Below are 24,970 nucleotides of genomic sequence, written 5' to 3'. Positions count from 1 at the left end.
GTATGCAGATGAACTTATGCTGTAAATGTGTTATGCAAAGATGGATTTTAGCTAAAATGCACATAGGACAGCAAGCTGAAGCTGTGCTGTAGAACTGTCCAAAGAGACAGATGGGATAACATCAGTGGGAGCTTTGCCTGCTGAACAAAAAAAAGTGCCATTACTTGAAATCAGAGTCGAAGGTGGTGAAGCCAAGGACAAAGAGTTTGAATACACCTGATTAGTTTCTGTATAAAGATTTTAAAAAGGCACTGCCTTTTATTTGACTGGCCTCAGTAAGTAGGAGGGCTTGGGTGGTACAAGGAAGTTGGATGGGGTGGCAAAGTATTTTCTGTATATAGTAACTGAGTCTGCTTCTGGTGTCTGTTACAAGATTTTAGTCTTTAGAAAGAAAATTCTTTAATAGTCAGTGTTCAAATGTTTAATTTTTTGAGGAAGTATTCAGTCACAGCAAGGGATATATGGAGTCTGGTTCCCTGCTGTCTCACTTTGTTCTGAGTGCTGATACTGGTCCACAAACCAAAGCAGAGATGGAGGTTTGGGCCCAGTAGTCAGCAATGATGAAATGTGTGATACAGCAGCAGAAAGAAATGCCTCGAGTTTGTATGAAAGACATACAAACAAGACATGAGGACAAAGGGGGTTAGAAAGTGGTTATGGAGGTTATCTCCTCACTCCCATCTGCATGGCCAGACCCCTGTCCTGCTCCAGGGCACACCGGGTTCCCTTCTGAGGGCCAGGAGCTCCAGCTGCAGCAATAGCCCTTGAGCTCTTGGCCACTGAGGTGACTTGTTCAAGTAGCTTTTGGCCAGTAGGAAATGCTATACATTGAGACTCCTGGTGCACAGGCACTTTGAGTAGTGTGAACATTTATTTGCTAATGCTTGCTAATAAAAGATGCCAAAATTTGTAAGGCATGATTTCATCAGCACTGGTAATGCTGGTCTGATCCATAAGCTGCTCTGCTAGACTGCCTTAAAGACTCCTGTTCTCTATCAAGCGTTCTTGCCAGGGATGGTCTTTATCTCTTAGTGTTTAATGACAGTGATCTGTTATTCATTGTAGCCTTAAACCATCTTTTGATTTTGCAGAACTTGAGAAGAGAGCATTGTCCATAACTTGCTGTGGATGCTACCTTGGCGTGTATAAATTACCTAGGAAGTGATGATTTGAGGAGTATGTATGTATGTACATATAAATGGAACATGACAGTTCAGCAGTGCTTCTGAATTGGCCATAAACAACATGCAGTGCTTCATATTATGCAGAAAGGAAACCAAACTGACGTGCAGCTGGTAGAAGCTGCTCAACTCCTGGCTCACGTATATATAGTGTATGACGTTAATTACTAGAGGCATTTTGCCCACACCTGCTCATCTTTTGAAAGAACAGCCAGTGCTCAATGTTACTCCTCCACGCCATGGAGCAAACAGTGGAGTTAGCAGTGTTTTCCTTCCAGCATTTCGTAGAGCACAGGCCTCCAGAAGCAATTGCTTATTGCTGGAGAAAGGAAGCAAAGGTTTGGCTTGGCCCATGTGTAGAAAGCTACCTTGAAGGAGGAAATTCCTGTGGGGACTCAAACATCTGTTTGGTTAGACCCCTCCTACGCTACTCCACCAAGGGGTGTGGATTGCAAGTGTAGTTTCACATCAGGTCCTTTGTATGAACTTGGATAACGCTGGATTTATGGAGAAATCTGAGTTGCAATTCTTCATGCCTTGGCTGTTCCTGGAACTCTCCTCAAAAGAGCTCTCTTAATTCAGAGAGCAATAATTAAACCAGCCTCTGAGTGCTTGTGAATCAAGGCCAGATTCACAGCTCATGTAGGTGGGATCTTTCATGAAGGACAATGATCCTTGTGTCTCTCCTTGCAAACTGGTTCCTTTGCTATCAGCTAGGACAGGACAGAAATTTGAAAGGTTTCCACTCAATGAATGGTGAAAGATTGATAAACATTTAATCTTTCTTTTAATGGTTGATATTTAGCCCGAACAGGTAGCGATCCTGTGGCTGGCCCAGTGGCTTTAGCAAATGGTCTCACCCAGTGGTAGCTATCCACACCACCAAAAAAACATCAGAGCCAGCAATAATAGTATGGATGTGTACAGTCTCAGTAAAGGTGCCAAAAGTTGAGCAGAGAGACAGTGGCTTGCACAGGTGGAGAGAGTTGTTCTCTCAGACTGTGACTGAAAGGGTCGTTAGTGCCACTTCTGAGAAGAAAAGATATTTCAGCCTTGAGATGGCTCATGGTACACTGGCCCTTTAGGAAGCTGGAGCTATACCTGACAGGTTTCACCCCCCTGTCAAGTCCAGGCAGCAGTTAAGTCACCTGAGAAGTTAGCATATAGCTCCACTTTCTGTTGGAGCGGTTTGGGTCATCCGATGGGTACAGTTTGGAGGAGGACATGAGGATGGGGCTCTGGATGTCCCAGAGATGGGGGATGCCGTTGGCTTCCGACTCCATGAGACTTGTCCTTGGTTCAGTCAGTGGCATGAGGGATTTGTTAGGCAGATGTGCATCTGTCTGTAAAGTAACTGCCAAGGAAATACCCAGATGTGATGCATTGTTGGATAGGAGAAGACATCTGCAGTTAATTTGGGGACAGAGCCATCCATGTAGCAACATATTCCTCCATCAGCAGTGCTTCTACCTAAGATTGGTGGCCTTCAGGGACCTCCTGTGTTATTGACATGGCTTGGTGGAAATGGTGGAAGAATGCTGCATACTGCGTGAAGAAGAAACACAGGGGAGAAATATTTCAGTCCAAGTATATGATGAAAAGTATGTGTTTTTGTTTTTTTTGTTTTTTTTTTTTTTTTAAAGCTGAAGAGTTAGTCTAGCAAGTTTGGGATGCTAAGCCAAAGCTGAACAAGAGGCTGTGATTACAGTCTAGCCTAAAACTTTGTAGGGTGCTTTTGAGGCTCATGATTTACAGGATAATTAGCATCTTCCAAAGCAACATATGTTGCGCAATTGGAAGGAAGGTGGTTGGGAATGCAGAGTGTTTTCGCCGAACAGTCCAGGCTGCTGCTGAAGGCTTCTTGAGCTCAGGCAAAATACTGAACATGCTGTGCTGACCAGGGCAGGTAGAGAAGGGCATGGCAGGTCTGTGTTTTCAGTTAAGCAGAGAGACAGCTGGAACTGCTTCATTTTTTATTCAGTGAGGACTGAATACACCAAATCTCTACTGGGGCTATCAATCCAGGAAAGCTACTGATTCACTGAGAGGCACCATTTGAGGGAACCCTCTGTAACTTCACAGTGGCAGCTGTCAAGGTGACTCCTTAGGAGTCAGTAACATTTCAAAACTAGTATTGAAGGCTCTGATAAATGTATCTAATTAAAAACTGTGCAAAATAATTAAATATATTTTTTCTCCCTCTCCCCTCCCCCTGTTAATTGAGGATCTCTCCATTGTCTCCAGAACTCATGTTTGGTCTTGGATTTGCTATTCAGCTTTTATTTTCCTAGCCTGCACTTGAATCACACATTTGCAAGGAGAGGAAACAAGCACATTCAAAGGAGAAAATAAGAGTAGTTTTCATTTTTTTTTTTTTTTTTTTAATGAATCAAATGGCTTATCCAAAGCCCATTGAATTCCATGTGAGTTTTTCCTCTGACTTGAATGGGCTTTGGTTCTGGCTTTTAGCTCCCATGAAAGGTCCTGAACTGTCTGTGCTAGGGTGACAAGGAGGCTTGGATAGACAATTACTGGAGCTCTTCTCAGCCCCCGGCACAGCCAGGTTGCTAAGGAGACTTGGCCTCAGGATGGGCCCTGGAGCTCAACCCTTCCGGGGTTATTGTCTCCTCTCCCTGCCAAGGCACCCCAGTAGTGGCAGAACCACTCTTTCAGTCACAATGTGTTTTACTTTGGCCTCTGGCAACAGCAAATCCTGTTCTACATCTTCCATCCACCAGTGTGCTCAGCGACCGTCCTCTCTTCCCGCAGTTTTTGTATCCTGACACCCCCTGCCTTAGGACCAGAGTGGTGGGATTGGATCTTCTGGTCTCTGTTGGCTGTGAAACTTGGATTTTGGCCCCATCACCCTCATCCGTACTCCAGCATCTTCGTCTCGTGTGTCTGCTTCATGACTTTCTTGTCTCTCTGCTCTCTGATTTCCCTCTGTATTGGCTTCAGCTGCTCAGCAAAGAAAATTGGAGGGGTAAAGCTGAGGATGGGAGAGAGATGAGGCCCTTCTGTAGGAACCAGCTGCCCAGAGACAGAACCTTCTAAAACAGCTAATTCTCAGGACCTCCTGGTGTGGTGTGTGGGCTCCAGTAGTCATTTCCAGGATAGTCCTGACAGTCATTTCTCCATCATCTGTGGCAGGATAGACTCCCACCTGTCTCCAGGCATCCTGCAGGGCTCGGAACTTCCTGGGCAGCTTCCTCCACTGTGCCAGTTTTTAGGAAATTTGGGATTTTCCAGCTTTCCTGGATTCTTTGCGGTTTTCTGAAGTTTTAACATTAACAGGCTAAATGACAGTTTGTTCTAAGCCATTGGGCAGGTCTAATTGTCAGTTGTCTTTTCAGATAGTGAGTCTGTTTATCTATAGGTAAGCAGGACTCTGAGCAGAAATGCTCAAGTCCTGGGCACTTTTATGGTGGTGTAAAATTTAGATGCTTGTAGCCTTGAATGTGATATTCCTCAAGTGAGCCATCATTCTTGCTCTGCCTTTTGTAGATAATTGACTCCTCAAATAGGGATGTTCTTCTTTTTGTATCTAAGCTGCAAACTGGAGAAACCAAGCTGGTGTCTGTTTGGCTCAATAACTTTCAGATCAATATACTTTTTTTTATTTTTAAACATTTTTGAACATCCATTACATTCAGTCTTAAGCATCCATTACATTTCAGTTGAACCAGGGAAGTATTTTTAAGAAAGTAGGGCATATCTGTGAAACCCCTGTAGATCTGTATGTAGTTCACTAAGTAACTAGCATTTATGGTAATAATATTAGTATCTACTATTTATGGTCTTTATGATGTAGTATTTAGTATGGTTGAAGACAGCTAATCAACGGGGTGATTTTCTGTATGATAGCTTGGGCTGTTGACCTTCTTTTTAAAAAAGTTGTGTTAGCAGTAAAACACTAAAATTTGAGTGGTCAAATAGTAAAGATTTATTTCTTGAGGTTCTGATTCAATTTAGTATTAATGAACAAGGGAAATGTTGAAATCAGCAGGGCTACCGAGCTTAATGCTTGGTTGCCAACTTGTTTTGTACGAAAATATTGTTTGTCTGAGTTAACATATGATCACTATAGTTTCACAATGATCCTGATTATAATTATTGGGTTATGAAATGCGAATGATAAAATTAGTTTCACCAGCCTTTAAGAATTTTTTTGGAGGCAACTTTGACTCTTTTACTAGTTTTCAGTAAAAAAACAAACCAAAACAAACCATTTCCATCTAATATTACTGTAGCCAGTTGTTTGAGTGATGATATCGGTGTACAAATGTAAGGCTGGTGTTTTAAAGGCTAAATAGTGATATAAGATTTATGAATGTGGTTCTGACAGTACCAATGCTTAAGTAGAGTCCTTAGATGTGTTGGATTTACAGAGAAATATCAAAGACAGGGTGACATCCTGAAATTATTATTACCAATACTATGCAGAATTATAGCTGGTCATTTGTAGTTAGTGGAAGTTTCTCCAGGTTTATTTTTTCCCCAATACAGAGTATATGTGTTGTGGTATTGGATTCCAGGATTGTCATGAAATTCTGCTGAATGTGCATCGTGATGGTTGTGTTTTTCTGTGCTGTTTGCACGTGTGGGCACAGGAATACTCCCTTTTGCTGAAGCTGGGGAGCTGACGAACACTAATCATTGCTCCATATGTTGGAGGGCAACTAAAGTTTGTTTTCAACACATTTACCCTTAGAGAAGAAATTTCACAAATGCCTTACCTATACATACGCACACACTTTATTTAATTTTTTAAAAGGAATTTGACACCACGACTGTAAGATCTTTGCTTTTACTCCTTTGCTTTGCCTCTTCTTTTTCAGTAGAGGAAACGTTTGACAGTCATCAATAAAAGATTAAATCATTGATGGCTATCGGGATAAACTAAACACGTTTTGTGTGTTGATGCTGGCATAGTAGGAACTTTTCCAAGATGTTTCAGGCCTCGTTCTCTGGTTTGTTTAAGGGCAGAGTATAAGGTCACAAAGGAAATCAAACCCTGATGTGGAGAAATGAAACATGAGGCCTGCTGACTCCTAAAAAACATTTTAAATAACATTCTCTAAGGTTTCATTTTATACTGAAGGCAGCTGTAATAAGTTTTGGAAGATGGTGTAAGGTTTCTATTAAAGAGAGATTTTTGCTTGCTGTTTTTGTACCCAAATGAAGGAGTGAGGGAGATGGAATTAGAGCTTATTTAGTAGAAGGTGAGAAACTAAAAGTTCTCTCCAGAACTGTAAAATAGTAATTTATATGTTCTACTGTAATTTACAAATTAAAAAATACTAAACTGTTCCTAGATCTTTGAAAATGACAGGTATAGCGATGCAATAATTTAATAACTGCAACACAAATGCATTTTTGCTACAAGTAAAATAAGACTGCTGCTTTGTAGTATGCTGCCAGCATAGCCTCAGTGAATAAATTCCCAGTAGATGTTTGCCGCATGCCAAATATATTGGACTGTATAAAAGATCCCATTGTTCCATGGGCATCATTATTTGCTATTACACTCGCAATGTTTGCTTGTGAAACAGTTTATTGGAAACTAGTATGTTTAAGAAGGACTGCTTCGTTTGAAATTCAGTTGATTTGGCTCGTAATGTCAAAGCTTTTACAGTGTACGGCCTCTAAAAACAAATATTTAGGTCTGCTGTTTTTTACTTATCTTTGAAATAATTCCTGGAGTAGGGGAGAGGGGGCTGGGCAATGGGTGTTCCAATTCATGGGTTGAAAGTATGGAATATATGTAGGTCAGTATTAACTTTGATTTCTTAGAGAAAGAAACAGAGTTAAGTTTGCATGAGGAGGGTGGTGAGTTCCCAGTGAGGCTGATGAAACTGCAGCTCCCCGAAGGTTTTCTGGGACGGGTGACAGTGTCTGTCCTGCTCACTGAATAATAAAGAAATTTGGTAACTAAGGCTGTCAGTTAGAAGGCTTTCACTTATGAGATGTTTGAATGAAAAGTTTTTATGCTTTGCCCACTTGCCTTGTCCAACAAAAAAAGGCTGTTGGTGGCCTTGGAGGCCAGGAGGTTTTAGTATCTTTTAAACTGGGCTTAGTGAGGGTGATGGAAAGCTGCCTTGCTGTCATAGCTGAGGATGAGGCTCATCAATGCTTTGCCCAAATACTGCCTATATCACGTCCACAAAATTGGGCTGGGAACTCTGGCTGCAGTGACTCCCTGGGTACCCAGAAGATCCAGGGTACACTTGGTATATTAAGTGATGTGAGCTTGAGCAAGAACATTTGATAAATGGTTAAGCAGGTCCACAGATTAAAAGCTCTATTGGCTCAGATTAAATACACTGCAGTTTTCCAGGGAATCCTGTATTTCCTGGTGTTGCTCAGAATAAGAACGAACTTTATTCCTGCTGCTGTGTCTGCGTAAAGCAGAGAGCAGCTATCATGGGAGCACTGGGCAGAGCGTTTTGAAGAGTCAAGCTGTTTGCTATGGGCATCCTGCACCAGGAGCTTCAGTGCTGAGCCTTCTACTGCTGGCTTTGAGAAGTTCTCTTTGGTTTATTTTAACACAACAATAAATTTTAAAAATTAATCAATAATGTTCTTAATTTGTAGAGGTTTAGTTCGATTAGAATGTTTTAAAGCTCAGAGATACTTACTACAATAACTCAAAAAAAAAAAAAGGGGGGGGGGAAGATATGTTACTAAATTCTTGCTGAGTTGAACTATGAAAAATGCTTAAAGTTTTTAAGCACAGTTTCTCCCCTCCCCCCCAAATAGCTATTCTTTATATTACAAGTGTAGTGCTCAAGTCATCTCCTTTGAACTGTAGTTTTTGTTATACGTTTTGGCTGCAGTGCGATTTCGGAGGAGTCAGCCAACAGGCTTACAGGGCTTTTTGGCTCGAGTTCACTTACAGTTTTCTTGGCAGCTCTTCTTATTTAGGCATCTTTATTTCTCTCTCTCTTTCTCTCTCTCTCTCACTCCTTCTTGTCCCCCTCCCGAACAGAGCGATCCCCACACAGACCCATCCTCCAGGCTGGCCTCCCGGCAAATGCCTCTGCAGTCGTCGGAGGGGACGTCGAGTTTGTCTGCAAAGTCTACAGTGATGCTCAACCTCATATTCAATGGATAAAACACGTAGAGAAGAATGGCAGTAAATACGGACCAGATGGGCTGCCCTATCTTCAGGTTTTAAAGGTGAGGCTTTACAGATGCCGGCGATGGTGACGACTTCTTCAAAGTGCTGAATTTATTTGGTGTAAATCCAAGGATTTGGAGATCCGAACTTGTTTTGAAAATGGAAGTGTTTGTGTTACAAATGAAATAATGAGTTAGATAAATATTTGATTGTCTGAATGCTAATTGTGCAGCTTATAGATGCTGTTTTACTCTTTTTTACTTCCATGAAGTTCTTTATCTGTAAATGTTTCAGGGATGACTTACTCAGAAAAAAATGAAAACCCTCTTAAAGAACATCATTGACATTTATGTATGGGTAGAATGCATCCAAAACATACCCAAGACAATCGACTCTATTTCTTTCACACTTTTTCAGCCTCTTTATTTCAAAGTAACGTGACGCCTGCTGCCAAATGCTTGTTGGCAGGGTTGGGTTTTCTGGATGCTGAGCCTGCCGAGATGTCCCATTTTTTGCCAGCGTATCGGTGGCGTCATTCCTGCCGCAGGCGTTTTGAGTAAACCCCACCAGGGAAACTCCAGAGTTTTCCAAACTGGGTGGCTTTGCAAAACTTATTGCACTGGCAGGCGGGACAGCCAGCTCGATACCATCTTGTTCCGTGCAGTTGGTGGAAATCACCAGCTCAGGTGCTTTCTCCCCCTCACTTTGCTGTTTTCTAACTCCTTGTGTGATGCTTTGTATTTAAGAAAAAAGCAAACAACTACAAAAAAACCAAACAAACCCTCGATGTTTTGATGCTGATACCTGTATGAAGTGGAAGGCGTATTCTTATGATGTGTTGGTGGTGGGACCATAGACAGATCGGTGTCCATTTTGGGCAGCAGTGACATTGTTCTCCTGTGTTATTGGTCTATTCTAGCATTCGGGGATAAATAGTTCCAATGCTGAAGTGCTGACACTGTACAATGTGACAGAGGCGGACGCTGGAGAATATATTTGTAAGGTCTCCAATTATATAGGGGAGGCCAACCAGTCTGCCTGGCTCTCTGTTCTGCCGAGTATACAAGGTAACACTGTTTTTTAAAGCAAGCTGGATGTGGAAGCTGGAGAAAAATGGTGCTTTGGGAGACTGCAGGCAGCTTGTAGGATAACTCTTTGGCCTTGTGGTCTATGTGTAATCCTCCTTCGGTGATGCAACTGGTCTTACACCAGCAGCCATGGAAAAATTCCCACAATATTATGTGTGCACCATAAGCACTGGTTTCTGAAGCTGATCTTTGTCCTCTCTTGTGTTTGGTGTCTTTGTGACTGTGTGTTTATGTCCAGTTTTGTTGTTAGTTAATTATGCATACTTTGCCATTCACATACAAGATACTTATTGAACAACGTAATTACAACATAATTAGTGTATATTTATATATATACTTATGCGTATATATATATGAAATGTTCACGTATGTACCCACTGAAGTATAAGTCATGTCAGTTTACTCATAACTTCCCACGTCACCTGTGACTGTGCAGGGTGGGAGGGTTTTCCAGTTGCTATTCACCTGTTATTAACTGGGTAATAGCCCATTAATAGCAATAAAGACTGGCAACAACGCGACTACAACTCACAAGTAAATTTACTTTAAAGTGGTCTTGTAAAAATCTGTTTATTCCCTCATCATCATGTATTCCAAAGTAGCATTTTTGAACAGAACAGAGACAAAAAGTGGCAAACAAACATTTCTCTAAATCTGCATCACAGAGACCTTGATGCTGATTCCTGGCTGTGCTCATCTGGGGACAGCTGGAAAGTTCCAGGTCTAAGTTTTACTCTATTTGTACGAGTTTAGATAATCACTGATACAGTGATTGTTTTTGTGCATAATGACTTGTCAAGCCAGAGATTTAACAAGTCTGGAAGGAGACCGGAAGAAACCTTCTGATTATTATTATTTAAATCTCTAAGATTTAGAAAAATAGATTTTATTTCCACCACATGGCTTTTGACTCTTTGGGGCCCAGTCTTTCTCCACATTTCTGAGAGCCATAACTGGTCTTTTTTGAACAAGACCTGTGCTACCTTCCTACACTGTGCTTCTAATCAAGCCACCAAATATTACCAGGCTTCCAATTAAGCTGAGATTGGGCGACACTGCACACTGTACAATATTTAAGTAGTAGTGCAGTGGATGATGCAAGGACCATACACTGCTCAAAACAGGTATTAAGTTATGTCCATTGGAGCAGAATTTACCTTCAGAGTGTATTTTTATAGTAAATTCTTTCCTCTGAAACAGGTAACTACATGTGAAGGATTCTACGTTCTGTCCTACTTTGTTTTCTTTGTTTTTCTTTCAACTTCCTTTTATTAAAAAAAAAGCCAAAACCAAAAGCTCTGTGGGTGAATTTTTCCATGTGGTTTGATTGCATGCATGTCTAGGTGGTGAGTCGAGGTCTGGTGAAGGGTGTTGATCACTTTCTGAGGTGAGCTGGGACCTGTTGGTAAACGCCTTTTGGACGAGGGATTGTGGATGGGGAAGGAGCTTTGCCTCTCTACACCTCTGCCTTTACAAAGTGCAAAGCCCCGTGGCTCCATCTCCCTATCCACAAGAATTCTCTCAATGTCTCGCTTTTTCTCTTGCTTCCCTCTTCTGTTTTTTTTTTAGGCTGCCGGTGTTAACACTACGGACAAAGAAATTGAGGTTCTCTATATACGGAATGTAACTTTTGAGGATGCTGGGGAGTATACATGCTTGGCGGGTAATTCTATTGGGATATCCTTTCACACTGCATGGTTGACAGTTCTGCCAGGTATACACTGCTCTCTTTCCGTGGTTTTTCCTCTTTTTATTTTCCCCTTGTTAATTGCTGCAGAATTAGCACGGCTTCTGTCTCAGAAAAGGACTTTTACAATGATTTCTTCTTTTAAAAACACAGTTATCTCAAGCCAATGAATTGTCATGTATTTGCAACTCCAAAAACCTAACAATAACAATTAAAAAAAAGAGTGTGTGTGGGGAATGCCTATTGCACTCAATGGAAATATTTTTACATCTGTTAAACATTCATCAGAAATGCTAAGGAGCTGCGTTTCCTTAGCACTTCAGTGAGATAACTGAAAATCAGCACATTAATCATTGTAAAATTTTTCAAGAGGATGAAATTCGAAGTTTCTTATGAAGCTTTGAGACTAATTTGGCCACAATCATGCACTGGTTCACCAAAATACTATTTAGTGTGCTTAAATTCACTCTAATCTGTCATCCAAATCTCATATGGAAATTCCAATTTTGATGCCAATGGATCGTGTACAGAAGCAGTGCCTTCCATATCTTGGGAATTGGCTCCGTGCATCTTTAAACATTGCATGCTCTAAGAAAACAAGTAGTCATTTGCTTTTACTGCAAAGCATGTCTTGCTGCTCTGGGGTTGATGGTGTTTCTGTCCTTAAAAGAAACAAACATCAATGTGCTTTATTGCCTGGAAATTGTTATCAGCTGTTAGAAAAACTGTAGTTGGTTTTGACACTAGTCAAATTTTCTCGTTTGTAACTGTTGGAGTTACTTGGCAAAAACCATGAACCACCTGAGGTTTGCTGGGTCATCCTGTGCTTCCCATTTATTAATTGTTAATCCAAAGTAAAAGGTACAAAACCTGCATGTGCATATCGCTGAGGTTCATATTACGGGAGTGAAACGTTCCTACTTTCTGCAGATAATTTCTGAAAATATATTGAACGAGGCAACGTTATTACATCTCTGTTATTTGAGCACCGAGCCTGCGTGGTCTGTCACCAAGCAGGCAAAGCAGTGCTTGTGTAGAGCTCGCTTCTGCTAGCAGTGTTTGCAGTTTGCAAGTGCTTGAACAGCATTTTTAACTGATTTTCTTGAATGAAATATTTTTGCAAGCTTAGAATGAAGTGCAAGAAAATTTCAGCTTGAACGTGCATTGCTTGCGGAGTGACCACGAATTGCTGTGGAATCTCTTTATCCAGGGGATGTATCGCAGAGGAGGGATTAGGGACAATGTTTGCACATGTAACAGTCTTGAAGATAATTTCAGAACAGTTTTGGTCAGAGTAACTGCTCTGTAGAACCACTGCCGCTAAAATCTAATCTCATAGAGTAGTAACCACAGGTGAGGTTACTTGAAACATGCAGTCCTCATGAAAGAGAATGCGATCATTAACGTATTGCTGGCAGTTTAGCTTTTGGTTGCGTTACGCTTTTTAGCCTGATGCTGGGGTCTTCGAAGAATCTCAGGAGCTGAATACCCAGCAGGAATGACAGCGAGTTAAGCAGATGGGCTGCTGGGTCCTTGGAACACTCTTGAAACCCCAAACCTGGATTTAGAAACCTGATGAGAACCGATTCATCCTGCATTCCCTCTGTATTCTGAGGCCGCAGCGAAAACTTTGGATAAACAGGCAATGCAGGCTCAAGCCCAAATGTGTATTTGCGTATTCAAACACGTTTCTCTTAGGCTAGCTAATTCAATATTTTATCTTTAGATGTGTTTTTGTGTGGTTAAAAAAATTTGCAGTAATTCTGAAGTTTGACTGGAGCAACAAAATGAACCTGAGCCTTGTTTGAACACTTCAGTTTTTTCTTTTCCCCTAAAATTATACTTGATCATCCAATATTTCAATTTATATGTACCTATCTAGGCAGACACATGTATATATCTCTCTATATAAATATGTATAATATATGCACAAGCTCACACGCAGTGGCAAACTGAGAAAGTCAAAGCAGTGATCTAGAAAGAGGAATTACTCTCAGATTGCAAGATGGCCTAAACATCCACAGTATTCTGTACGTCACACAGTCACTACGAGAATTGCTGATATTTTACCATTTCATGTTTTTCCGTGCACTGTACTGAGCTCTTCTTGTCCCGTGTGCTAACTCTGTGGTGTGATTGTTCCCTCCTCAAAACTTCCAATCCAGCTCCTGAAAAAGAAAAAGAATATCCGACATCTCCAGACTACCTGGAAATAGTAATTTACTGCATAGGGGTCTTCTTAATCGCCTGCATGGTGCTGACGGTCGTCCTGTGCCGCATGAAGAACACCACCAAGAAGCCAGATTTCAGCAGCCAGCCCGCTGTCCATAAGCTGACAAAGCGAATCCCTCTGCGCAGACAGGTAACAGAAAGTAGATAAAGAGTTTAAAAAACCTTTTACCAAACAACTAAGCCAGCACATCCCTCTAATGAAAGCTTTGGAAAAGGGGAATAAATAAGCAGTATTTACTGCCCAATGGCAGTAGGGGTGGGATTTAATCTGAGACTGGCCTGGGAAGAAAAGTACAACTTAACACAACAGAGTGTTTCTCAGGGCAGGGATGTTAGGGGAGAAATGTAAAAAATGAAATATGTTCTGTCTATAGATGGAAAAAATGTATTTGTAGTATTTTAGGGCCTGATCCCACAGCTCATTGAAGTCAATGGAAAAAATTTTACTGACTTAATGGACTTTGGAACAGAATCCTCTTTAATTGTGTATTTATAATGTTTCTAAGGTGACTATTATTGCAGTAACTAGGTACCAGATACAGAGAGGTATTTTTCAGGAGGAATTTTGAAGACTGAGGGGAGGGAATTTCATAGCCAAACATCCAGAAACCACCTCAAAATAGAAAAAAGACTGTAATAAAGTAAAAACAGGAGAGATACCATATCAGCTCTTAGCTTAAGATGCTGATGTGTTTGAGTGAGGTACAAAAGCAAATGTGAGATTTAAAATGTACACAACGGCATTGCATAAAATATATTTTACAGTTTCTTGTGGCTGGCAATGAGTGTTTCTGGAGAGGGAAAAAGCACGAGCACCAAACCAGTTGAACAAGTAACAGACCTTTGGCTTTGCCACAGGCTGTCACTTGCCAAAACAACCTCACTTCCCGCATACTGTCCTCTCCTGAAAGACTTGATTGTTTTGAAGCTGGAGTTTAATATGGTTTGTTGATTTTTTCTTGCAGTAGGTCTTCAGTATAGACCCCTGAACCCACCAAACCCACCCCCAGGATTCAGGCCTGTGAGGTGCAGGGGTGGTGGCATCTGAGGCTTTGGTTCCCCTCATTGTTCAAAATAGGGCCCATCTGCAGGGGTTGGACCCAGGGCTCTGGTCAGGGTGTTTGGATCTGAGGGTTTAGTTTGGGTTGTGCAGAATTTCTGCAGACTGTTCTTACTGCCTGTCCAGAATTTTATCACTGTCAGGCTAATGGACATACCTTCAAAATAGTTCTTCAGTGTAAGTGTTTGAAATTTAGATGCACAACCACACAGAGTCAGGGTGGAGGTTGGTCCTGGGATTTTGACCGGTATTATTTTTTTCAGAACCCTTTTTTTCCCCCACAGCTTCTGAATCTCCTTGGTTAAAAATACTAGAGAATACTAATGCTTTAGCCATCTTCCTCTAAAACGCAGTATTTTATAATATCTTGAGTCGGTGAACATAAACTTTGTCCAATCTGAAAGAGACTTGTTTTGTTTTATGAGCAACAATGTTAATTCTTACTTGGTTTGTCTTTCTTTGCCACTTTTTGTTTGTTTGTTTTTTTTGGTAATTTTATGATTTTAGTCATTTACTTGAGAATCACTGGGGAGGAGAGGGACCTTCACCTCTGAGTATATCACCTCCAGCTCAATTCACACATCTCTACAACTAAAAATCTGCATAGCTTTCTGGAGAAAGAAGGCTTTTCAAATGGATGGTTAACCAGAGAGCAATATGTATTAGCTGCTTAGATAAAATACATCTATTCGATTTCAGCCTGAATGTAAAAGCATCATAATGACTCAGAGATAAGTTGACAGCACAAAAAATACTCAGGGTTTGGTGTGAGCTCAGTTGTGTCAGTTGGAAATGGTTCCTTGGGGCAATAGTGTTATTTCATTGCGTGTGACAGCAGTGTCAACTGCTGCCCTCAGTTTAGATTTTTGTCACTAAATGATGCAATATGGACCTTCTCCAAAGCTATTGTTTTCACAGAGGAAAATAATCTCTGTCTTGCAACATGCTTGTCAGATAGGGTTTTTTCAGTTTATTTTGGTTTTCTAGATTTTTCTTAGCAAAAAAATGGCATTTTGCTTTTAAAAGTGGGATTTTTTTTTAAAAAAAAGTATATATTTGAAAGTGTGAATCCTATTTCAACCCCTAAACAAAAATTCCACTACTCTCAATACTCCTGAGTGCTTTTTTTGTTAACAAGAGTTATTCATTGAAGGGCTCTCTGCATTTGTATCTTCGTAGAGTAAAATACAACTATTATAAGCATTAAAAGAAATCTGTATTTCTGTTTTTATGATTTCACTGGTCATTTCGCTAATTGGTTATATTAGCTCGCAAAGGCAGGATGGGATGAGCAGTCCCAGAAGACTTGCTCATCAGCAATGAAGACCCCTTCACTTTTCAGTTAGCGTCTCCTTGGGCTCTAAGGCCGCAGCAGTTGTTTAGTTTCTGCATCTTTGAAAGCTGCTCTTGAATTTCAGAATTGTTGGCACAAATTGAGAATTAAAAAATTAATTCAGGAGGTGTTTTATTTAATGTGTGTGTTTCTGGGTTGTTTAACTTGGTTTGGTTTGTTCTACCACCGAGCTATTATTTTTTCTTTCGTTTTATTTGTGTTTCAGAGGGTTGTATTTAAAGCCTGGTGGAGTTTTGTTTCTAAAGCTCTATTTGTTTATTGATCACAGAATGTTTTCCCTTGCTTTGTTGGGGAGGAATAGAGAAAGAGACAGAGTTGTGGAGAGGATGGGTGAGAGCAAGCAGGGGAGATGCTCTTGGCAGGTAGAACTGGGCAGCAGTCTGGGGCTGGGTGATGGAATTTGTTGGAATTCCAGAGAAATGAGGCCATAGATTGGGGAATTTTCGATAGTGTTTTCAAAGCTCTCTGCTGCTGGGTCAAGCTCCCAAAGGACGTGGATATGAAAATAATCCTGGATCATGAAGAGGCATTCGCATGACTGTGATGCCATCTTGTCTAAGCGGGATCAGCGTCTTGCTGAGTAACATCTGGTTTAGTTTGCAGCCCCAGCTTCTCGTACGCTGTTTAGTCTGAGTTACCACAGGATTTTATCATTCCCCACATGCAGGCATTTATTTTTTTTTCTGCCAAGATGCGGTTCTTTTCACATTCATAGGAAGGGTCATGATGAAGTCGGGAATTATCAGTTCCCTCCCCCTACAACCCTCAGCCTCACTAGGATCTGGCACTTGGTTTTCGAAATGGAAACTGCTTACAGGGAAATCCAGCAAGCACTTTCTCTCCTTTATAGAAAAGCAGAGAGCTGCAGTGCTCTGTTGCCATTAACCGTGTTCTTTATAGCAGTACCAGCTCTCAAGGGAGGGGAAAAAAGGACTGAACATCACAAGGTAATTTGCAGTAAAAGCTTTTGGTGACAAGTTTACTGAGCCAAAAGGTAAAGAGCAGCCTTCAGTAGGATATACATTTATTTTGTAGAACTTTTTTTTTAGTTTCCTTTTAACAAATAAATTATAACTAAAACAGACAAAAAGACAGTGCTGCTGTAGCAGTTATAGAAGGTCCCATCTCTTGTGCCTTGCCCGGTCAAAGTCAAGTACAAGTGTTTGTCACCACTAGAGCATTTCATTAGTGCTGTCACAGTTCATCTGTCAAATTTGGACGCTCTCAACTTGGGTGTATATATGTGTCTTAAATAGGGGAGGAAAGATTTCTTATGCTAAGTATTCTAAATACATTCCTATTAGCTTGTATCTACTGTGGTTGTTGATTCTAATCCTTTGCAAAGATATAGTGAGGACATTTGTGATGAGCAAAGGGTGATTGGTTTAAAGTCACACTTAAGCTCACCGAGCAAAATAGCCTAATTCAAAATTATTATGGCAGCTGCAACCTGAAAAAAAGGAAAGTAATATGGAACAAGTGAAGTAATATAGTATTTCACATAGTATGGAGCTGTAAAAATATCATTCTTTTTTAGGAATAGACTCTGAAATACAAAAATTAATACACAGCTTGCAGTAGGATGCGTTGCAAGACATTTACCTTAACGCATATTTTAGTTTCTTGTGTTATCCTTTGATATGGAAACCATTGACTTGCCTAGTAGTACTTTGCTAATTTGTTGTGTGTTTCAAAAGGAGCCCTTTCCTTGAAGGGGTTGTGCTTGTGTGCTTGTGTTTTAAACACCAGTACTTAGATCAGGAATCCTCAGTTTCATGTATTTAACCTTGTTTCATGTATTCAACCGTATATTTTCTTAGATCCAGTCACTGAGATGGACCGTTTCTATCAACAGCTAATAGCATTACTTACTCATTATATTTATATACATATATGCATGTGACTTCAAATTAACTTTTATAGCAGAGCCTTCAAAAAGACTGACAATTATATGAAATCACTGCATGGCTGCTAAAATCTCACAGCTTGAGTGCCAGAACTGACAGATCTAGGCTTCGGGATATGGTATAAATCATCAGTGGAGGAAAACACCCTTCATAATCAATTACAGACAATTACGCACTGCTCTGCAGCTGATTTTGCCACATAGCATTTAAAGATTCCAGCAAATATTTGTTTGTTTTAAAAGCTCCACTGCTTAGAAATGTTTGTAAAGCATTATCTCAGAGCTGATTGAATACAGTGTGTTAGCCAAAGGAAAAATGTATTGTTAAAATGGGGTTATAATAATGCACTGGTGCATGAGGCTTGGGCACAGTGGGCTTTTTGCCTTCTGAAGTCCAGATATGGAGCTAAAGATCTGCCTAAGGCCAGTACTTTCCTTGGTTCTGGCCACCTAAAAACAGAAAGGAAGCACAAAGAATATTTTCTGGTGGAGTTCTACCTTCCTATTGAGGTTAATATATGCCACAATAGTTTTTTTCAGTATTCTGCTCAAGTCAGCTTCTGCCTTCCTTACTTTAATTAAACACTCAAAATACCTCCTTAGTGTAGCGTCATTGCTTAAAACAAGTGTCACCAACACAGTGAGTAGAAGATGTCTACTTCACCTACATCAGGTGCCCTTCCTTGCTTCTCTGCCCTGGCTCTTCTGTTGTTCCTTTTTCCCATGTTGGTGAGCTGGGTGGTTGTCCAAGAAGTTTGTGAATTTTGACTGGATGTCCAGCTGCTGCTTCTTGGCACCTGGTAGTCCCAAAAGTGGCCCTGGAGTCTGTATATTGGCCATGGACGATTCCAAGCTTGCTGCAAATACTCAGGATGGCCTCTGTCATGCCTGTGTCCTGTGTACCTTGAATCTTTGTGTAACCAAAAGCAAAAAGAACAACCACATACTTTAAAGCAACTCCACATGCCAAAATGTGGGGTTCATGGCAGGAGTGTCACTGGTTCTTGGACCTGCATGGTAAGGGGTTGGGAACCAGTGCTGCAGGTGAAAAAGGGAAAGTAGCAAGGTGGAAAAAATGCTTTCCTATATGCTACTACCTAGATGTATACATGTAGATTAAAGTTGACCACATCCACTGACCTTGGAGTAGGTAGGGTTTTTCTCGTTGTTCTATAGTGCACTCAAAGCCAATGAAAAAAAGGATGAGTTCAAAGGTTAAATTTTTACTATTGCAGAAAAGGGGAAAGGCCGTTTTGAAACAGAAAATCTCCTCCAACCATAGGCCAACTTGGGTTGGTTTCATCTTTTCTGGAGCAGATTTTTATAGCCCTTGAGCTCCTGTAACTCCTTGTGCTGCTCCAGTTAATCAGATGAATATTCCTGGGGAGTGCAGTCCATTTTCCTTCTCCCAGACACCGAGTAGTTCCTCTGGATTTGTCATCAGTCCTATCCACGTTAATGCATTTCGGTTACCTACAGCATCTCCGGCCAATCATCCAGTTATCGTGTGAAGTAAACATGGGCAATTGTGTTAAAAGGGAAATTGGCAGAGTCTTTCACCTGTTTTTTTCCTATACATTATTACTATTTAACTTCTGTGTTTGAAATGCATCACCAGAGTATTTCAGTTTATTGCAAGTTTACATTTATAGGTTTTAACCGTGTTAAGACTGCTGAATTGTGAGTGTAAGAGCCAGTGAAAAGATGAAGCACCGAAGAGTGTCTAATACAAATATTATATTCTTGAAAAAAAAAGATCCCAGAACATCTTGGGCCATTTCTTATACGTAAGGGATATCATCTAAGTTTTGCAGCTTCATGTCCCATGAAAACAATGTCTATAATGACAAAGGAAGGTGAGAAAGCAACGGCAATGTTAATAAATAAATTAGGACTTGAAAAAATATCTTGGTAGGATGGCTGGTGGGTTGATTTTGGAAACGTGAAGGAAGTGATTGTAGAGTGTTAATAGTTTCTGAGCAGTGAGAGAAATTTAAAAATGGACATAAGAGAAATAAGAGAAATAATAATAAATAATAAATAAGAGAAATTCAGGGGCAGATGTAGGGTACAGAGGAGTTGCCACATTTTTTTGTGGAGATTTGCACGTTTCTTAGTGCTGAGCTAGTTCATTTCATGAACCATCATTTTCAAACTGTAGTAAAATAATGAAAATGAGCAAAAAAATAAGTAAAAGTCCAGGTTCTGCTGCTGACCCACCATGTAGCTCTGGGTGAGCCCCAGCAGGTGTGTTCCCCTCTGGGCTGGGCAAAGCAGCATCTCCCGAAAGACGCTCTTCACTATTCACGTACCGATTTATTTAGAGCTACGTAGTCTGGCTTAATAGCAGTTTTCTCTTTGTATCCCAAGTGGTCACCGTATTTATTAGCCTAGAGGAATGTGCCAGGTACTTATATTTGCTGAAGGTAAATATTAACATTAACGATGGTTGGATGGATGGGGGAAAAGCCGTCCATCTGATTTGAATGGTGGCCTTATTTGTTCAGTTGTACTCTCATTTCACAGATACCACATCTCGCATGTTGAAGCTGGAGCTTCTGATATCAAGATAGATCTGTCAGTCAGCTGCGAAACTGATTACCAAGGTTATTTTTTAGATAGCAGTCCTTAACACTTTATTCCTTCTACAACTTCTTTCCAGTCTTAATCTCTGGTCTTAGAAAAAATGTGTCAAGAAGCCAACCCCATTTGATGAGAAGGGTTTGAGTATGTCGACCTGCAAAGAGACCTCTCGAACAAAACAGGTTGTCAGAGTCATGATGAGGAATTAGTTTGAGAGCCTTAGCCTTGTCTTGTCAAAATACATTGTGTAAGAGCCTGACATGGTTGCAGAAGCCTTTCAGCCCTGTTCTGAGGAACTCAAGTAATTACGTGGGCTGAGACACTGTAACTGCTAATTGGATTTGTAATAATGGAGCACTGAGTTGCGCTTCTCAGGTGTCTCCAAGACAAGAGGATTTTGTGCTCATATCCCTGCGTGTCTCTGATTTGCTCTCTAATGTTATTAGGATCTGTTTGTTTATAATTGCTTTTTTTTTTTAATCTAGTTGTAAGACCTCTGGAATAAAATTGTAGCCTGGTGACACTTTACATAAGCAAACCTGGTGTCAAAAGTTGACTCCAGGTGATGAGGATGAAGGTCAGGAGTGGTAGTTATTCCAATGCTGCAGGCTTCCAGCTTGGGCAGGGTCCCAGCCACGCTGGCCGAGAAGCATCTCCTGCTGCCTGACCTGAGGACGGGTACCAGTGATGGCATCACAAAACCACCTTCATCCCGCCTTGGCCACCAGATCTGGGCTTGGCCAAGACTGTCATGGCCCGAAGAGAGAAGAAGGATTGTCATGTAAAGGAGGGGACAAAGTGGCCATAACAAGCATTCACTTGAAACTCTGAGGTCAGCAGACTGCTGCTGCAGGTTTGAGGAAAGCAGCTTGTGGAAGATGCACCCTTCACACCAAAACAAGTTTTTTAACGTGGATGGTAATGGCTGCCTCCTTTTTTGAAGCAGTTATCACTGAGTACCTTTGATACTATAAGGAAAATGTATAGTTGAGGCCAGTGAGAAATCATACTCTAAAGTGAATTACATTTCAAAGCATCAGACATTATAAATTATTTTTATGAATTTTTTCTCCATGCCTTGAAGAATCTTTAATTAAGAATTTAGCTAACAGAAGACTTAAGGATCCCCCAATTATTGATGCTTTCAATACTCAATGTTTAGAAAATATGTGAGAGAATCCAGCGTTTCCTACACAGTAATATGCATGTGATCATAATAATCAGCGCTGATGAAAAGTACAGGAGCCTTTGCAAAAATACCATTTTTTCAATTAAAAATTGAAAATTTCAATTTAATGGTAATACAAAAAAAAAAATAGATTATGTACTGATTTGGGAAAAGATGTGGTAATACAGACAACTACAAGTGAGTGAAAGAAGAGAGCTTCTTGGTCACCTCTGCTCATGGTATGTTCCACCCACTTGGGCGTCCAAGGATAAATGTAAAGAGGGAGAAGTTTACTGAATTTACATTCTGAGTTATATGTATTTAAAACTTATAGGATTTTCAAACTATGGGCCTGACTTACAGCCTTGGCAGCAGTTAGAGTCTGTATTGTGCTTACAAGGGAAGGTAAATATATGAGAATAGTCCACTAGAAAGAAGATTCAGCCACTTTTTCCTAAAACCACTGTTCTGAGCTGGCTTGGTTACCAGATGCTGCTGCTTTTCAGATATTGGGTCAAGATTACATCTCTGTCTTTTTCTTTTTTTGCATCTTGCATTGCAACCACAGGTGTCAGCGGACTCGAGCTCCTCCATGAACTCCAACACGCCGCTGGTGAGGATAACGACTCGTCTCTCCTCCGCTGCCGATGCCCCGATGCTGGCAGGAGTCTCGGAATATGAACTGCCAGAAGACCCCAAATGGGAGTTTCCAAGAGATAAGTACGTAGCTTGTTTCTCTTAACGCTACCTACACATTTGAAAAACATGACGCAGCACGAGAGGAAACATCTTTCCCGATGTCTCCCAGGGTTTCTTTAGTTAAAAGAAAATCTCAGCTGAACCGCCTCTGAAGATCAAAATCTAATTAATTATCTAAATTCAGTCTTCTTTTGAATAGAAACTGAATTTCTTCTGCCTGCATCATTCTGATTTTTATTTTCAGATTTCTGGTAGGTTTTCAGATACACTGTTGAAATGTAACTCCTCTGTTACGAAAGGAGTGAATCTGAAATGTTATTTCAAAATACCTATTATTTAGATGGGACAAGATGTCCACATACCCTGGTTGAAGGGCAGTCGAGATTTCCCCGTGGAATACCTTTGTATATTAAGCCATGATTCTTAGTTGAAATATTAAACTTAATTGTTTAATATTTATAAAATATGTATTAAAATATAATGTGAGAGAAAGATAAAATCTAGAATATGGTATTAGACAGTCTATTCTTTCTGTCAGGATATTCTGGGTAGGATTTTGTGTTGATTTTTTAATGATATTGTGTACATACATATACAACTTCTGGGGCTTAAAAGTATTAGGTATTTGATATATGCAAATTCATGTGGCTACATAATATTTTCTTCAAAGCCTGTTGACTAACATGCAAAATGAGCTGCTGAATAATCTAATTAAAGCTGTAACCATATTTCTTAATATAAAAAAAGACATGTAAAAGATAATATTGACACAGGTAGAACTATGATATATATTAAAGTTAGTACCAACTTTGGGAAGTCTGTAGGTGGCTTTGAGAAAACAACACCTTTTGTCATGAACAGTTCTCTTTCAAAGTTCAGCGTTGTAACTTTTGGATGGAAGAGCTATAATTTCGAACCTTCTGACAACTGTTCCAGAAATTATTTTAATGATGTAGCTGAAAAGTAGCATAAAATGCTGTAGTTGCCACCTGCAGTATTCTGGTCAACAGTGGGGGCCTGTATATGTGCTTCTGTCAGCCCCTGCCCTGGGGGAATACACTAAATGCGGAAAATTTTAGAGTGCTAAACATTTTAAACCAGCATTCAGCACAAATGTAGGTGGAGCAGATTTGCAATGAAAGGAGGCTATTTAGAGGCGGTTTATTAGGTTGGGGGGCAGGAGGAACACAATGAGGGGTTTGTTACTTTTAGTCCTAGCAGGGCAATAGCACATAAATTAACCAGTTTCCAATGCAAATGTTTGTTCTCTGCCAAGATCCTAAATTCAATTTTAGTTCTGGAGAAAATGCAGGATGACCTCAGCATAGCATATACTGCCCTTCAGTCTTTGCACCTTTTAAAACTCGTGTTTGCTTTAGAAACCAATGCAAAAAAGCTTGAGGAATTCTCACCGAGGCAAAGATGGCATTTGACAAGGAGTCTGTGGGCTGCCCTTGGGAGGAACCATCTCTCCCTTCTGTCTCATGCCTGAGCAGATAAGCGGGGTTTTCAAACAACTTAGCCCTAGTCTAACACTCTTCTGTTGATGGTATGACAACCTCTCCATGTATTTCAGGGAGGAAGACAGGGGTCTATGCTTTTAAGAACAAGTTCCTATGTATATCATATCTGTGAATCCTGCTTTTGACCATGGAAAGCCAGGACTTTAAGAACTCAGTTAAGAAAATGCTTATTGAATCTCGCCTCTACACTGGATAACGTTAGAAATATTAAACCTGCCCAGCACCCCCCCCCTGGTTTCTGCCATGGCACTGCTCTGCAGTTAGATTATAATTTCTGTGAGTTATAGAGTATGAATGTGGCCCTTAAGCACTTACACTGGAACCAAAAAGACTTAGCCCAGAGGCTTTGAAGTTTCTTTTTATTTTTTTATCTCTTTACCCTCCTAAAGTTGAGATCGACATCTCTGTGTCTGTCTGTTACAGCTGAGCAGGTTTTGCTACCAGGTGTATGCTCCACAAAATGCTTTTTGCATAGCCCAGTTAATGACTGCTCTTTTTAAAAGGTTTCTTATGTCGATATGGTGATTATAATAGTTTCAGTTTCCCCCAGTCCCTGCTTCCCACTCTCAGAGCAGAGCCTGGGTGCTGCAGACAGGAGGCATCTTTTGTTACCCTCACACACGACATTTGTGGCAGCAAAGAGCCCGCAGCCAAGAAACAGCCTCTGTGCTGGACCCAGCTGTGGGTAAATAAAGCATCCTGTCTCGCCCCTTAAGGGATCAAAGTGCTGGGGGAACGCGGGGCATGTCAGAAGAGCGATCTGGCTGTGGGTGGGAAGACTGGGAAGAGGACGGCTGGTCAGGGATCTGCCAGGTGCTTTGTCCCACGGAGATGCTGCCTTTGTCCCCACTGGGCAGGGAGAGCATCACTGGGGAGGGAGAGCGAGCATCGTGTGCCCACACAGCCCCAGGACCTGCCACAGAGGAGACAGTGGCCATGGGAGCTGCTGGCAGCTGTTCCAGCTGCCTGAGCATCACTGGTGTCTTCATCCAGGCTTTACGCTGAGCCTTTGCCACATGCTTGTCACCGACCTCTTATCCTTGCCCCTTCTCTCACCTTCATCCTCACTCCTATCTCCCAGAAGGAGGCGGTGGTTGTCTGGCCACCCATCAGCCACACGAAAGAGAAATGAGTGTGATAATTTAATTACCCACAGCTGCACACAAACACAGTGGCTACTGACTTGCTGTCTCTGTCCTGCCTAATTCCTTTGGTGCAGGAAAGATCCTCAAGCAAATGTACAGGAAGTAAGAATATTAATTTTGAGTTAAAATTAAGCCGCCTGAAAGGATGTTTGATTTTCGTTTCTGTCTGCATTGTGCTGTTACATCACACGAGTTAGTAATAGGGCGTGTTTCACAAAGATGGA

The 24,970-nt window shown here is 40.9% G+C and overlaps 1 protein-coding gene across 2 annotated transcripts in view; it reads left to right on the top strand.

The window, feature by feature from the left end:
- The window catches only part of FGFR2 (fibroblast growth factor receptor 2), an 85,846-nt gene that overhangs the window by 45,231 nt on the left and 15,645 nt on the right, over nt 1-24,970 (top strand). For both annotated transcript variants that reach the window (XM_082054568.1, XM_082054567.1), the window contains 4 exons: nt 8,170-8,360; nt 10,959-11,103; nt 13,242-13,438; nt 21,948-22,099. In XM_082054568.1, coding sequence (XP_081910694.1) covers nt 8,170-8,360; nt 10,959-11,103; nt 13,242-13,438; nt 21,948-22,099 — 685 coding nt within the window. The remainder of the gene's footprint in view (nt 1-8,169; nt 8,361-10,958; nt 11,104-13,241; nt 13,439-21,947; nt 22,100-24,970) is intronic.

This window comes from Streptopelia decaocto (assembly GCF_964273445.1).
Source record: "Streptopelia decaocto genome assembly, chromosome: 5".
Lineage (NCBI taxonomy): Eukaryota > Metazoa > Chordata > Aves > Columbiformes > Columbidae > Streptopelia > Streptopelia decaocto.
The sequence above is the reverse complement of the archived record's forward strand: the minus strand, read 5'-3'. Positions and strand labels throughout refer to the sequence as shown.